Genomic DNA, 17283 nt, shown 5'->3' on the forward strand with positions numbered 1-17283 from the left:
GAAGGAATTTATTAGGTCTTGGGTTTGTTCTGTTATAGAGCTATGTCATTCTTTAAAGTTTTAAAATGTTATGTTACCGAGACTAATAGTCCAAGAAATGTTTTGTAAAGCTTAAGACAGATATATGTTTTCTTATGATTTCACTCAACTCTCATTGTATCCAGAGGCCATTTGTTTTTGAAGCAAGATGTCAGCAGATAAAGGCAACATGACAGATGCGAAGTGCAGAACGTCAGACAAAACTCCTTCCAGTGGCTCTCACCCCTGTTAAAATGTCAAGTCAGATCATGGTTAATTATTTTAAAACTTTTTCCACATATAATAGCAAAAAATTCTGTTTACAGATAAGATAAATTACAAAATTGAAGCTTTTGACCTCAGGATTTAGTCTTCTTCAGTTGGAGTTTATCAGCATACCGTATCTTGAATTGACAACATTTACCATTTGTCTGTTCTGCAAAACTATTAGTGTGTGAGAACACAATTAAATGTATTTTGATGCAACTTCAACTTTTCTAGGCTGTGTACTCTCTTTCCCTCAAGGTTTCTGTCAGACACCAAACTACTACTGTTAATTAACTGTTCGTAATTTTTTCCATTTTGTCAAAATCCCAGTTCTTATTGAAGAAGAGCAACCCCGGGGCATTTTCCTACCACCACCATCTTGTACGGTTAGCATTGAAAGTTTTGCTGGTAGTGAATGACCCCATGTCTGCATGGTTCAGTAATGCTCCAAATTAGTAATTCACCTACTTGTGGATTTTTTTGGTAGAGTGAATCTAACATATTTAAAAGTGGAGGTTGAAAATCTGAAATAGACACACACAATAGCAGTTGACATGCAAAAAGCTGGCATTTGCAAAGCAGCCAATCTAGGACTGCCATTTATTTTCTATGGCACTGATTGGCTGTAGCCCGCAAACTTTAAATAAGTAAAACTGTAGCTTCTGTGGTAGTGCTAAGATAGTTTCCATTGTGCATAATAATGCATATTAAGGCAAAGGTATAGTTGGTGCTTTCACTGCTAAAACAGATAATTTTCAGCTTTTTTGAGTGGAAGATTCAAGTATTCATGGATTTTAGCCATTTTCTGGTTACTGTGATCTGTAACCACAGTGAATACTGTGATTCCAATGATTGAACCCCAGAGCTTGATTTCATCAGACCATCACTGATTGTCCAACATATATTGAGAGTGAGGAGACAGCCAGTGCTTTTCAGATATTGCTGTTGTTCTTCACATTACGTTTGGTCTTTTGGCTGCCTCTTTAACCAGTTCAGGAGAACAGTCCTTTATTATCGTGAAGACAATAAAGGAAGAACATGTTGTCCTATATTATCTGCCACTCCCTTCACTGTGACATAGACTATGTGTAATGATGTTCATTTCTAAACCCTTCTCCTGACTAGGATTTAATTGAAACCTTTATTCATTAAGATCCTTTTGATTCTTTGCAACCTCTGAAAATTATTTTTGCAAATCTCAGGAGAGTCCTATGATAGCTGAACTTCATCTCACCGTAATCAGATTCACTAGAACTTATTGTAGATGTGAACTCAAATGGCATGAATGCTGAAACTGAATCCAAATGTGTCTAAACAAAGAATCAGTTCAACTCTGAGCATAGTTATGCAGGTAGAGTATTGCAGCCTTTTTTATAATATATCTTTTCCTCTGTTACATTTCTTGTTTTTCCCTTAGAATAAAGGATAAATGACATGCTATATGTAAATTTTTTATCATCACAAAAGCCTGGCATTTCAACAAAGGTGTGTACACTTTTAGGAGGAACTTTAATTCATCAACATATTTATTTATGGTTCAAACTAAAACTAGTTTGAGTCTTTTAAAGTGAGTTCTCCTATAACCACATCCTCATTGTCACAGTATCAGTGGCTACAATAATAATATTGTAATGAATTGTTTGCATGATAATTGTTTGTTAAGTCATTCCAAGTATCCTGACTTCACACTTTGCATGCCAACCAGATATTCAGCCCGTTGGATTTATTCTCTCTCCATTGAATGTTGTAAATCCTGGTGAAAATCTGTCTCTCCAGCTAATATGTTTCCCAAATATCATATATTTTTTCCCAGTAATTGCAAAATAAATAATCTCCTGATTGACAAAGCCTCTGCAATCACCCTATTTTTTTACTGTCTGGTGCAGTAAGAGGTTGTTTATATCCATATTTAACCTCCTGATAGCAAACTGAGTTTCTGTGGCGCTGATTTACTGCCGTCTTGTCAGGGTCATGAGCGGAGCAGTTTTGTTGAAACATCCCTTTCAGCTTCAGCGAGTGGTTGCAGTTAAATGTGACAAGGGACCCATCTGTGAATCAGTAATTAGTTTGCAGTTTATGTTGTCGTGACTGCTCTCCAGGGATCCAGAGGTTTATGCAAATAGGTTTTGGGTACAGTTGGATCCGTAGATCTCCTCTGAATGAGTCATTTGCGTCGTTAGCAGCCTCGGTGTGTATAAAACAGCAGGAATGATGGGATGTAGCCGAGTCGCGCAGACAGCTCGGCGGGAAACAATATGTAAATGTGACAAGCAAATAGAAATAAGCCAAATTAGGTGTTTATGTTTTGCTAACCAGATGTCACAAGCTGCATGCTAGAATGTACCAAGTTCACTTTCCTGCTCAGCGATGCTCTTTGCTGTAAATGCTCTAAATGTTCTTTTAGAGGACACTGTTGATAAGCTTGTAAAGCAGGCAAACATCATTTGTTTGTAGATTTTGTGATACTTTGCTCAGACCTTGAAGAAGAAAGATGTCAGAGTAGTGAAAACTGATTTGTTCAAATATTTACGCAGGTTTGTTTCTGCTTCCATGTTGTTGCTAATTTATCTTGATTTAGGATCAATAACTGTGAGTTTAAAAGTTTTGTTTAGTCTTTCCTGAGTTGACTTCAGCTTAATTAAGCCAGTGTCCTTCAAAGTGCAACCACAGTTGACAGTGAATATGTAAATTTCCCCTAAGGTGCTTTGAACACACACCGAGCTTCAACTGTGAGAGAAAATTGGTGCAAAGCCAAAAGAGTTTCAAGATATTGATCTTAGTTTTCATTTTATGTCTTTCAAACCTCATCCAGACTTCTCCAGCCCTGTGAAGAACAGCTCAGCTTAATCTGCCAAGGTTTTTTTTTTAAATGAATTCCAGTAAAATTGTATCATTTCACTAATGTTTACAGGATATTTTTTCCCTTGTCCTCCCCACCCCTGATGCATTGCCCCTTCTGAGGGTTCTCCACCCAGTGATGTAAAGACTAAAACAATGAAGTTCTGCAATGGCAACAAATTAAGTTATGTAGCTATTTTCCATGAGTTTTACCTCATTCTGACTCAGTGGTGGGCACAACTTTTCCCACATAAATAAATCTAAAAAAGGTCCATCTGTCGTGTTTAAATGTCTAATCGGGTGAGATCAAACTCCAGTCTTTCCTCCTTCTCTCTGTCAACCTTGTAAAATCTTTTCCAGTGTTTTAATCTTTCCCTCAGCTTGACCCATAGTTTCCCTTTCCCTCCCAAAGCCCCTAGCGAATGAGAAAGTTCCCAATTATTTGGAAACAGAATGTCAAATGTGGATCTCAGTGCCAGAATTGCGGTTCATGTTACTGATTTTTTTTTTTTCTTTAGGAGATCCCGAGTCTCTCCTGTCCTCTGCTGGCCTTTTAGCCACACATCCAGCCGCTTCTCGATACTCGACTCAGTTCTTTTCTTCCTTCTCTGCAATCCTTGCATAAGAAAATATCAGCCTTAGGCAGGACATGTTTAAAAATAGTGCTATTTTTTTATGCAAATCTGGACTTAATGCTAATGTATTCAACGCTGTTGCATACCCTCTCCTGTCAGTTCAGACGCAGCTTGTTTAGGTCGTACCTTCTGTTAGGTTGTTCCCCTTTAACCTTCCTAGGACCTTGTCAAAATGCTCTCTTACTTACTCTCTTACTTCATGTTTCCTACAGCTAAGCAACAACCATTCATCTCTCCTACGGTAAAACTGAAGCTTTCATACCTCCAGCAGTGTTTTCCCACTGGACCAGTTCCTATGCTGGATCTGGGTTGTTGCTATAACAGGATATTTAAATAACCATTTTCTTTCTCTACAGCCATAGAGGCAACGTTCAGCCATTGAGTTCAGAACTTCATGTGACATCAATATATATTTTAAAAAAATAAAAATAAAATAAAAAATAATAATAATATACATATATATATATTTGAAATTCTATTCCTGTGTAAAACGTCCAGAAGGTAGAGGCCCTAAGCAAACAAAGAAGCAGATCTGCACAATGTGTTACATCTAAAAGGAAGAACATGACAGAGAGGGAAATGTTCCCAGAATGCCTCTGTCCAACTGTAGCAACAAACATCTAACTTAAGATATTGGATAATTTCTTGACTTTTTAAATCAGGTTCCAGAAAACAATGTTTACTTTGTTTTATTTTTTATAAAATAGAAAACATTTTTCAAGGCTTTATTCAAATTTCAACTAATAATGAATCAATTATATAATTATTTAAGATCTGAAAAATAATTATATAGTCAATTATAGTTGTTTATATAAGAACGGATAAGATAGCATCCTCAGTAGTTTCAGTAATTTAGCAGCAGCAACACAAGCAGTGTGTCTTGGGAGCAGTGCGTACATAAGCTTAATTGACAGCGGTAAGACATTCCTCCTGGCTGTGATTGGTTGTTTCTGACCTGGAGCCGGGTATTTCTCCAGATGCCAGTATAACCACAGGGAGGCAGCAGGAGGAGGAGCTTGATTTTTTCATTCTCTGCTTATTCCTGTTTGTCACTTTCCATTCTTCCTCAGAAAATCAACCCAGCATAGATCTTATTGTCCTGTCCTATTTGTACCATATACTCATGAAACACACCCATGTTCCAGCTTAATTAGGTGAACAGTCAGAGGATTTACTGTCTTGTATTCTTTCTTTTTCTCTGTCCCAGTGCCAGTTCTTCTGTGGTCCTTTTAGATTTTGACATTACTTCTCATATGGCGGTGAGCAGCCATGGCAACATAGATAATGATGGGTTGGAGAGTGAATAAAACTGTAATGGGATGTGTGGTGACTTCATGACTGTTGCTGGCGTCTCATGTAAACCACAGAAGTGTTAGGAGCTTTTGAACAGGCTTGATTGTAGAAGCTGTTCCATCCCTGTTGAAAACTTTGGCTCCTTTGGTTTCTCTTTGTAGCTGCTTGAGGCTTTAAAGTTTTTCAGGGATTAAGACATTCACAAAAGTAATTCAAAAGTAAAATATGTTGTGAGCTGGTCTTATAGTGCCCCAACAGTCTTATTAATTAGATCAGAAATCATCTGTTTGATTTATCTTAATCCCATAAACTTCCGTGAAAACACAACAGGGCTTCATCTCTTCGTACTTTATTTTATGTTTCTGTGTCTCTTAAACTCTTGTTTTTGTTTTTCTATCCAATGATGACAGATATTGTTGACTGCATTCAAATACATATGATAAATGGATGTTTATAAGCTTTTAGCTAAGATAGCTTAATATAACTGACATACAGTACCATACCAGCAGAGCTTTGCAGTCTGGTTGTCTATTATTTTTAAATATTTAATTAAATTTTTATGTATTTATTTTTTTTTTGGTCACCTAATCCACCACATGTAAGCACTTACAAACTGTGGTTTCTACAATGCTTTTCTGTGTGAAAGTGGTTAAAATGTGGAAAAAAATCTAAAAGTTAGTAATTGTCTATATAACTAAGGGGTTTAACATTGAGATCAGATGAAGCACGAATAAGTAGCTGTAGTTACTACTATATGCTATGACTGATTTCCTTACCAATGATGTCCATAAACTCATTGGAAGTTCATATAACTTGTCAAATATATTATTTACAAGCAAAGTGGATGGAACCTGAAAGACCTTCCAGATATTGCCTCCTTTTGTTATTGCAATATTGTGCAAATTAAAAATGTGATGATTGAATGTCCCCCTGGTTCTAATATCAATATTTAATGACCAAAGAAGGCTGGACAATTGTGTTTTCAATGCTGTTTATATATCGTTTCAAATTATATGTCTTAAAAGAAAAACACAACTGGCCAATATTAACACTTTACCTTTCAGCATTTTTTTGCATATCCTCTTTTTACACACAGCCTAACACTTTCAAATGAACTAATTTAGAGCAAAATGAAAAAATAAATACTAAGAATAAAACCAACTTATGATTTTTTCTAAAGCATTGGTAAAAGCAAAACAGATTTTCTGTGGAAAAGCAGTTGAATGAGTCTGCAGGAGAAGAAACCCTACTTCCTGTGTTCATGACGACCAGAAACTTGATTGTTGACATTCTCCTTTTCCTCACTGACTCAAATGTCTCCAGGTTGTAACTATTGATTTACTTTGACTTAGTGGATATGTTCATTGATCCTGCTGGCATCACTACTCCATCAGCAGACCACATGTTACTACACCACAGTGAGAGAGAAAATTATTTTTAGCTTAAAGAAGCTTTCATTTTGACAATTAACTGCAGCAGGGATGACCTGCAAACAATGTTTATTAGTAGCTTTTTTGTGTGCCATTCACCAAACTCTGTGTGTGTAGTTTCTAATGTCACAGCTCTGCAGTGCCAATACCTTGTCAGAGATAATTAAGTTCACTTATGACTTCACCTTCCTCATTTTAATAATAAGCCAAGGTGAAAACAATTTGGCTGCACAACCTAAAAGCAGGAGATGTGCATCAGCTGGATCTCTTTGGAGGGAAGTAGGACAGCGAAAGAGCGGCAGTGAGTAGGAAAATACATTTTCAAAAAGACAAACGGCAGGAAAGGGATTAGAGAAACCAGGGCAGGAATACAGAAGAGGAATGGGGAGCTGGATGCTAAAGAGGATTTTTTCCTCCCTTTTTCGGCTCGCCTGTGAAGGCATGACATGTCAGCTCCATGTCTGCTCCGTTTGCTGCTCAGCTGGGTTGCCATAGAGACCAGCACATAATTTTCCCTCCTCGTCCTTTCTGCATCCCTTTATCCTCCTTTTATTTCCCTCCCTACCCGCACTCTCGCCTTCCCTCCGTCTCGCACCGACTTACATAAACCTCTTCTTTTGTACAAACACAGAAACACTCAGAGGTTGAGTGCACTGAAGTCTCCTTGAAAATGTGATATCAGTCTCCATCGCTCCCCTCTCTCCTCCTCGCACACATGCCCACACACTCAAAATGTCTCCTGGCTCTTTGGCAGCTCTTCCTCTCGGCTGGCAAATGAAAGAAGGATATTCAGGAAGGATTCAGGAAAACGAGCCGTGAAGGGAACGCACCTACATGTGGAAAAGCGCATAGGATCAGCAAACTTCAAACTCTTCGTTCTCTTTACAACGGCTTCATCTCAGTTGCTCTACAGAGACGTTACAGAGAGGGTGAAAAGACAGCAGTACATGTCTTGCTCAGTTTTCACTTAAAGTTTACCTTTTTCACCCCAGTTTGCTGTGAAAGTGATGAAAATCTTTATAAAAATATATTTTAAGCAGCTATCATAGCCAAGATTGTGAAATCCAGTAACAATTAACATAATACTCCTAAATGATAAAGGTGAATAAAGAGTGTGATATAACAATATATTTTAAAAATGTAGCTTGAAAATGTATAACATAAATCTAGGATATAAGTTTTAAAAGTACTTTGAAAGCTTTGTTAGGTTTCACAAATAGGTTTTTCCCATAATGTATTTTCAAAAGTTTTGCAAATATTTTTGTTCATGCTTATATTGTTAGAAAAAATACCATCTTGTAAAATATTTAATTGCCATACATGTTTCTGAGTGAGACAAGATTATCCTCAGATCAGATAAAGTTTATTATAATGTAATGATATATTGTATTTGGATGGATGGATGGATGGATGGATGGATGGATGGACGGACGGATGGACGGATGGATGGATGGATGGATGGATGGACCAGTATTTCTCCTGTTTTTGAATTAATTTCATCCTTAATCGTTATTAAAAAATAACATTTCCGTTTTTTATTTTCTTTGTCTTTTTGATACACTTGTTACACCAAAGTCTGCCAGTCCTCTAATTTTTCATGACTGCTATCTTTTGCCATTGTCTGTGCCAATCAAAAGGTTAATGATAAAATGCATTTTTATCTGTTTGTGCAGCACCCTATGACCATTTTTACAGTGAAATCAAAAGCGATACTTGGTTCCCAGCTCTCTGATGGGTAGACAAAGTCATCTGCCTCTGTGGTTCTGGTCCCCTCCCCAGGCGAACTCTGCACTTTACCAGACACTTATAAAAGGAGCATGGAACTCAGAAGGCCTCTGTGTGTATCTTGTGTGTGAGTCCACATGTGTGGTTTGTTAAATCTTATAAATGTCTTTTCTGACTTAGTATTTTCGACAGTATTTTGTGAGCTAAAGTCGCCATGTGTATGGAAAATCACCTCAGGTGGTTTTTCCTTGTTAACGTTCCATTATCAGTGAGGCTAAGTACAGTCTTTATGCTTTCTGAATCAGGCATTAATCAAACTATGTGGAAAAAAGCTTCAGCAGTAAATAACTTTATAGCCAGGCTTATGTAATATTCTTTTAATCTCTCTTTCTCACGTAGGAATTTCGACTTCTTTTTTATACTGTTTCAGTTCATTTTGCAGGGTTGGGTTTGCACACAGCTCTTCCCACAGTATTTCACGCTGAGGTCTTCACGTTAACTGGGTCATTGTGACATGTTGATTCTTTACTTTTTCCATCATTCTGCTGTAGATGACCTTGGGCTGTGTTTGAGACATTGTTCTGTTCATCTGTTTTTACTTCAAGCAACAGTCTGTTCAACAGATTCCCACACATCTGACTCTACAACACATTAGTTTGTAAGGAAGTACATGTACCTAATAGCTTAACATATGTAATCACTAATATCAAAATACTTGAACATTCATACCCATAATACTCGAAAAGGTGCAAATGGCAAGTTTAAATCCATTTGGCACATATTTATATTTCTTGTTGTGTTTTGCTCACCTTTTCCTTTCACCTGTCTCTTTCACCATGACCCATCTTGTCTGTCTTTGTTTCAGATGCAATGTCCAGGACTACATTTGGCACAAAGGGGCGCGCTGCGAGTCGGTGGTGACCGAGTTCCAGGTGATGTGCCTCGCCGTGGGAACCTCGGCTCTGGTGCTCTTGCTGCTCTTCATGATCATTGTCTGCTTCGCCAAAAAACTCCACGTGCTCAAGACGGAGAACAAAAAGTTGCGCAAGCGCAGGTGAGACAAGACCGTGAGGTTTCTAATAAAGGAAAAGTAGAAATTGTGAAGTTTTATATTATTTTGTCTTTGCCTAAATATGTTTTTTGGCTAAAGCGTCTCACTAAGACCTTCAGACCTTGGGCAGAAATTATCTTCAGATGACCGAGGAATTGGCAGCCACTACTTGAAAACAACTTTTCCACTATTCAGGAGGAGATTGCAGCTGCTGCAAGCTTCAATATTTGACTTTTGCAATGTTTGTTTCATTACATTTGTAATTATAATTAGGGAAAGATGAAATAATTTAAGAAGAAATCAGACAGATCAGGGCTTTTATAAAATATTAGACATTCACTGAGGATAACGAAGCAAAATTGACATGAAAAATAATGGCAATGGATATAACCAACTTCATGTGTCCTTCAAAGAAGTGCAGAAAAATAAGAGTCTGTTGTACTTTCAGTAGAGGAATTGTTTTCCTCTACTGGAATTTGTCGCAGCCATTCTTCCAAGAAGGAATGAGTCAGATGAGTTAAAGCACTTGAGGCTCAGCCCTTTCTAAGAAGAAGAAAAACTAAACCGGCTGCCACACACAGGCTGTAGGGGTTGTTCACCAACTGATCAAATATCCCACTGAAAAAAATCATTACAGTTATTAAATTCTAACCTTATCATTAACTTAGTAATTAAATATAAATTGTAAGTAGATTTGATTCTGCAGTCCTGTTCCAAGCAATTTTGCAACAGTAGTTGTGTTTCCATTGGCCACAAAATTGCACAAATTGAAATTACAAAAATAAATTAGATTAATGGAAACATAAAATAAAAAGCTTTTCCAGCAGTATGTGGTGTTTTTATGGCTTTATCAAAATGGATGTATTTTGATAAATACATCCATTATGAATATTATTATTCAGGTGTTCCCACTCCAACACCTGAATAAGACGCCAACATCTCCTCTGATGGCTGATAGATAATAACAGAGCACCATTCCTGAAATATGAATGTATTTCATGTACAGGGGTTGACTGTGGCTGTGTGGGTAGAGTCTTGCGATCAGAAAGTTGTAGGTTTGATTCCAGCTTCCTCCTGCCACATGTCGATGTGCCCTTGGGCAAGACTCTTAACCCCAAATTGCCTACCGACCTGCATATTGGTGTATAAATGTGTGAGCGTTCATGAGTGCGAATGGGTGAATGTGACTCTGTAAAGTGCTTTGAATGGTCAAAAATGATTGGAAAAGTGCTATATAAGTTCAGTCCATCGCTGCCATGATTTTTAATGACTTACAAGCTTATTCACATGTGATTTTAATTTAATTTTGTATTTAATGGAAGCATTGCAATTGTGAAATTGGGTTTCTTTTTATATTAGGAAAAATATATCGACAAAGATTTGGGCATATTTGTAATAGAAACACAGGTACTGATGTGCCGTATAAGAGATACAGCAGCTAGAACCTGGTGACAGTTCATCACACAAGCACTACATGTTGTTTAGAAATTCAATTATGGATTTCTAGCTGATCAGTAGGTGACAAAAAGTCGGTTTGCTTCAACATTCAGTCCTTCATCTGTCTTAAAAAGCACTACAATCCTACATGATAGCAAAACATACAATCTTCTTACTTTATTTCCAGACTCCTGGAATTTTTGATAATGTGTAGAAATTAATAAAAGGAACAATACCTTTTTCAGGACTGTATGAAATTCCAGTACGAATTAAAATGTATCTTGCAGCACATGGTGGCCCTTAATCTCCCTAGAAAACTCATGTTGTAATCTTTTGAATGTTGAATATCTTTAATTGGTAATGAGCAAAAGTTACGAGTCAGGACAGAAAATCCAGAAAATCTATAAGTTTAACAGGAAAAGGATCAAAACAAGAACAAAAGAGAGGATAGATGTGTTTGAGACTGCTGAGGAGGGGGATGGGCGAGCTTAAAAAGACACTGACAAGGACAGTTTGAGTGTGGTGGGAAGTTGAAGGGAAGGTAGATCGAAGAAAATGAAGAGGGAGGAGGTGAGAAAGGCAGTATGAAGACCTGAGAGCAAGAATCAGCCTGAGGAAAAGGCAGGTGAGGCGATGCAGCTGCTGTGAGTCTTACCAGAAGCATAGATACTGTAAATAATCAAGCAAATGCTCTTTAAAAATTATTTCAGTGAATATTGAGACCCAAACATAAAAATAAATCATTCTTTTCATGCTATTTATTTGCATATAATCTATTTTCCTTTCCTTAACTTATTCCCTGAAGTAAAAATACCACAGTATTGCAAAATGTACACAATACTTTAAAATAAACAATGATTACAATAACTTCTAGCAGCTCCTGTTTTACCAGCTCTATTCTTAAAAACTGTGTTATATTAATAAAAATGATGACTTGGTGCTGCTTTTGCTTCTCTTTGGCTTTTTCATGACAGGAAACATCAATCTAACAGATTTTGGAAATTTCAGTCTGCAGTTTTACAGAGTAAAGTGTAGAAGCCTTTGTTCAGCCAGCTGACTAGCAATGGGCAGCAACCAGTGAGGATAACACTGGAAAACTACAGTCACTCCAGTACTTTCTCTGCTGGCTCTTTAAAATAACTTCAACCTCTTGTAGATTGTGTCAGATGCCTTAAAACAACGTCCAGTTTAAGTTCAGTACTCTAACTAATTTATTTCTATATGAATGTAAATAAATGTATACAGGGAGAGGTTAAACAAATAAAATAGTATGAGAGCTTTTCAGGACCTCAGTATACCTTTCAACCACAAACTTCTTTTTATTTTCTTTGAATTTTACAAAGTACTGCATGGCTGTTAAAGTAACTGATTTATACACCAATTTTCATCTAATTAGTAATACCCTCTTTGCTCCTCCTCTGATTTATGCGCTCCTTGAGTGGTCAGACACTTTTGGTAAACGGCCATGTCTTGCTTTGGAGTGACTCATTTCAGTTTTGGATGATGGATTGAACGCTGCTCCATTAGATAGTCAAAGCTTTGAAGGGTTTTCACAACCTTATCCTGCTTGAAACCTCTCCACCACTTTAACCCTGCCCTGTCTGGTGTATCTAATTAGGATTTACTAATTAGTTGTCATGTTATTGCAGTGATTTTAATTTATTTGCTATGATACTGTTCAGGACTTTGGTTGTAAAAAATTTAGAAAACCATGAGTAATCTTCTTTTCCATTTCACAGTTATGCAACTAGTTAGTCTATTGCATAAAATCTCATGAAAATATCTGATTATAACTTGACAAAGTTAGAAAATGTTTAAAAAGTATGAATACTTTCGCAAAAAACTCTACATGTATGATGCAATGCTAATTCAAATAAGGGACTTGATGTGTTGTAACCTCAGAACATTTGCATAAAGCTAAAAACCCTGAAATTTATTTGGTGCTCAGTATCCTAAAGAAAATACTGTCTGAAAGGCAGCAGCAGGAGGAAAAGAGAGCAACAGACAGAGTGAAGAGCTGGACTGAAAGTAAAAAGGAGTAGGAGTAGGTTGGGGTTATTTTGCCCTTACTTCAACGGTGCTCGTGTTTTGATGCTGATCTCCGTGGCAACAAAGCAGTTGCTGTGGATGAGCAACAGCCCAGCGACTGAGCACCGCGGATGCAAATGGGAACCAAAGGACCGAGACCTCATCACAATCTCCCACGCTGCAGGGTTTATTTTTAGGACTGCAGGGAGGGATATCATGCTAGCTGTGGAAGAGATTAAAGTCGGTAGTAAGGAGGAAAAGTGATGCAGTGACTAGCATCCATAATGCTAGCTTGCAGAAATGAAAGAAAAAAAATGTAAAGAGAGGGTGATGTCATTGGGACTGTGGATCCAGCTGAAAGTAGGGCAGTCTGAACAGGAGGAGGGAGGGGAGGGGAGCTGGAAACGGGTGGAGGAGGTGGGATTGACCTACATACAGCTGTGCAACCTGAGGGGTGTGAGCTACAGGGTGCTGCATGAAAGAGAAAACACTCCCCCATCAAGTGGTGGGTTTTAAGAAATCGATGAGAAGAAGACAGAGGAGATGGAGGACGGCAGATTAGGAGAGGAGAATGGAGGGGAAGATGAGGATCGGGGAGTGACGGCGAAAGTGTTGCATGAAGGAAGGAAACAGAGAGACGAAGAGGAGAGGGCAGCTTTGGGGAGAAAAACTCAGCATGACACACTCAGAGGAGTGTGTTTGGTGTTGAAAAGGCTCATGAATACTTGAAACTCCCACACTCTCCATCTGCTGTGAGTTTCTACGGAGCGTCTTGAGATCAGGCGACATCCTGGTCAAGAACGGAGAGAGGAAACAAAGTCCGATGGAGGATTTTAAAATGCTGCTTCCTTTAATCAGAAGTAAAAGTAACTAATTAAAGAGTTTTTTAATACTCACATCAAATTGAATCCTGTTACTGAACTCACTATGTCTTATCCCTGATTTAATGAGTATATTTAGCTGTGAGTTCTCTGCTTTGACACAGATCATTATTTTCTGGTCAAACGCTTATCGACCAGAAAAGCAACAGGCACAAAGATAATCCAATAGTTCAGTGTTTAATAATAGCCCAATGAGCTATTCATCTAATATGCAGTGGTTGTAGAGAGTTTATCTGAATCAACCTGGCTACTCAGCTGAATTGTAGATTTGGTGGTGCTGAATTAAAAGCAGCTAAATGATGATTAAGCAGCTGAACTGCCGTTTAACAAAAACTGAATCATGATGCCTAATGAGGAATTCTGAATTTCATTTTTTAGCTGCACAATCCTTATTGCAATATTTAATTTTGGGTTGTCTATATCATTTTGTGTCCCATACATTCAAACTGTGCTTGCCAATAATATAGTGGCAATTAAAAGTATACACTGCCTTGGATGTTTTGGCCTTTTTTTTGTTTTTACAAATTAATCAAGGTCAACAAAATTTGGCTTTGAAAAATTAACAACAAAAAACTAATATCACACTGAAAACATATTTTTGCAAAAAATATGAATAAAAATATGAAACATAAGATATGTGTTTGCATACATATTCATCCCCTCTTAACTCAGTGCATAGAGTCTGTGTGGTTAGGTCAGTTAAGCTAGCACATCCGGACGCTGCAGTTTTCACCCATTCTTCATTTTAAAACTGTTCAAATTTTGTCACACATCTATCAAGTTGTATGTTCATAATTGAGTACTACAAGTTGTGAAAAATGGTTCTTATCACAACTAAAAAGCAAGTTTCTAAAGCCAGTAAATCAAAACAAACTGTATATCCCATTTGTTTAATTGTACCAATAATCTTAATAACTGTAGAAATTATGCATTTAATGTACAGGAAGATGAATTGATATTTGTTCAAAGGGAGCCTAGTGTGAGACCAAAGCTGAAAGTGGTGATGGGAAATATACTTCTTTTTCTCTTCCTCTCCCACATCACTACTTAATCTTTCGCAGTCATGACACTTCATTCATCAATTCTAGCGTGAAAGCTCTGCATGCAGATCAGAGAAAATGGCTGCGTTTTGATCGGAAAAGAAGACCACAGCCTCTTTAACTCTACACATGATAAGGGAGTGAAAATGATGAAAAGCAAAGTCACAACTTGACATCAGAAAGCGGGGGACTGATGTTTCTCTGCGCCTTCAAGAGTTCATAGAAATAGTTTGAATGAGAGGCCAAATGACAGCCAGAAGAGAGAAAGATACAAAACTGGTGTCACTCTCAACAAAGTTACTGTTTGATTTGGTCTCTGAGACAAACTTCTCTTTGCTTTGAGAAATCTGTGATGAAAACGAAGGAGCACGGTCTCAACGAGTTCAATATGACAGTCAAACGGGAATTCCTGAAGTTGTTTCCTCCCAGGTGAGATGAAAGGAAACTCTTTGTGTAGCTGCGTCTGATTTATCTATATACACCACATTTCAAGTCACAGCATCTCAGTGAGATTGTGATGTGGGGCTTTTACTGTGCCTAGGGCTTTCCATTTCTTAAAGGGAACATTTTTTTACTTCTATTTTGGACTCAACTGCTTCGGATAGATTAAGAGAATAATTTAATCTGTGATCAGAAACTGCATTCATCTTTAATGTATACCAAATGATTATGCAAAATTCCATTTTTTTTATTTCAGCTGCTTCCATTTTGATTTCAACTGCTTCTAAAAACAACCCAAGTGCTTAGGAAAAACCACTCACATGTTTTTCCCACTGTATGTATTGTACAATGGCTGCTGGAAAAGACAACTGTTTTGTTGTTGACTTACCTTCCAGAAACCACTTGCTGCATTCTTGTTGAACTTCAAATATTCCCAGAATACTGTTTTGAATTTTTGTTTAGATTATCTCTTCCAAACCTTTTTCCGAGAACAAAGTATTCCTCATTCCCAAAATCCCATGAAACTTAAAAGTATTTTGTCTATTTCTTATTGTACATGCATTAACCTACATAAGAGCATTGCAGGAGCCTTGATGAGAATTTAGGGCTTTTAAAGACTTATTGTACCATTGTGCAGTCTGATCTCAGATACTTCTACCACACCCTGGGACTGCCTTTATTTATTTCTCACCAGAAACTGCACTTTTTAAAATTACATTTTGTAGAAAATGTTGTACGGTCTTTTCTTTAGTTCCCCCAGTGTTTCTAAAATTGATATTGATCCAAACATGTAAACAAAACAAGCAAAAAAAAACAAAAAAACAAGTTTGCTTACATACTGTCTTCTCCTCCAAGGAAGCTTTTGATTCATGTTGTATTGCTAGTAGATTCTTGATGAATGAAGGAAATTATCTTTGAGAGCAATTAATTTAGCTCAGTAACTGTGAAATGCTGTTTGATGACTGCTGTCACGTTGCTGCTCTGGCTGCTAACAGTTTCCTGAAAGCTTCTCGCTGCAAACAAAATTTTACAGGCGTTCATTACAATTATATGCAGGGCTACAAGACCTTAGAAAATCTTACAATGGGGATAATAAGTAAATATTCTGATGCTAATATGCATATTTTCTTTTTCCTCTTTTTCTGATCATTTTTTGATCACTCTGTGACCTTTAACCTTTGTCATTGTCACCTTAATGTCATTAGTGTCTGCTGTGAGCACCTGCTTCTCCAAGTAGTCCTTTGCAATATAACTTTTACGGCCACGGATATTGTGATGATGATATATTTGTGACATATTGTTGCAGCCCTGGTTTTGTGTGAGAAACAAATATTAGCTCAAGATTAAGGGAACATAATATCAGATAATGTCCTGTTATCTCTTGCATTTCAAAAGTAAAAGAGAAGTCATGTTTTCTACCTTTTAAATTTAAAGGCCACTAACATTTAATTGTCAGTGTGTTGCATCACAGATAAATGTTTGTTTCTGTTTTATCGTTTCTCATGTTGAGCTAACTGATGCTGCTTTTGTGCCCCCCATCCTTCTTATACTTTTCTTCCCGTCTTTCTCACTGTATGATCTCTTACCTCTTGTTGCTCCACACCCTGCATATTCTTTTTCTGTTTGAGTCTTTCTTTCCATTTCATTCTTGTATTCTTCCATGTCATCTCTGATCCTTAACAACCTTTCTCCACTGTCCTGTAACTCATTCTGTCTCTTTTCCGAATTTCTTGAGCTTTTCTCTAAAACGTCCCACATGCTCCTTTATGTTTATGTTTCCCCTACTGCTTTACCTCAAATCTCTTAAATTTTCCTTTTTTCTGTTTTTTGGTCTCTCCCTCCATTCGACCCTTTCCACCCCGCTGGCGCCCAGCAGTAAGTACCGGCCTTCATCGGAGCAGCACAATGATAATTTCTCGCTGTCCACCATCGCTGAGGGCTCCCACCCAAATGTAAGGAAACTGTGCGACACCCCTCCTAACGTCCCTCATGCCCGTGCATTGGCTTACTATGATAACATTATCTGTCAGGTAACGTGGTTCTCGCCTCTCTCTCTCTCACCCCTCTTCTGCATCTTCCTCCCAACCTGAATCCTGCTCGGGCCCTCGGCTCCCCCGCAAAATGCATGGGCATGAGTATTCTCAGATACTCTGAGGTGTTATAAGCTTAAAGGATAGAGGACTGGCGGGGCCCAAGTGC

At 37.6% G+C, this 17283-nt stretch overlaps 1 protein-coding gene across 8 annotated transcripts in view; it reads left to right on the forward strand.

Annotated features, from left to right (window-relative positions):
* Window positions 1-17283, forward strand: part of cspg5a (chondroitin sulfate proteoglycan 5a) — a 51612-nt gene that overhangs the window by 25494 nt on the left and 8835 nt on the right. For 3 of the 8 annotated variants that reach the window (XM_007569892.2, XM_007569889.2, XM_007569890.2), the window contains exons 3-4: window positions 9072-9260; window positions 16958-17036. In XM_007569892.2, the coding sequence (XP_007569954.1) occupies window positions 9072-9260; window positions 16958-17036 (268 nt within the window). Of the gene's footprint in view, window positions 1-9071; window positions 9261-16957; window positions 17115-17229; window positions 17254-17283 lie in introns of those variants that run through there. The other 5 variants (XM_016680632.1, XM_007569887.2, XM_007569888.2 and 2 more) reach the window with 5 other exon arrangements.

Source organism: Poecilia formosa, unplaced genomic scaffold (assembly GCF_000485575.1).
Source record: "Poecilia formosa unplaced genomic scaffold, Poecilia_formosa-5.1.2 Scaffold250, whole genome shotgun sequence".
Lineage (NCBI taxonomy): Eukaryota > Metazoa > Chordata > Actinopteri > Cyprinodontiformes > Poeciliidae > Poecilia > Poecilia formosa.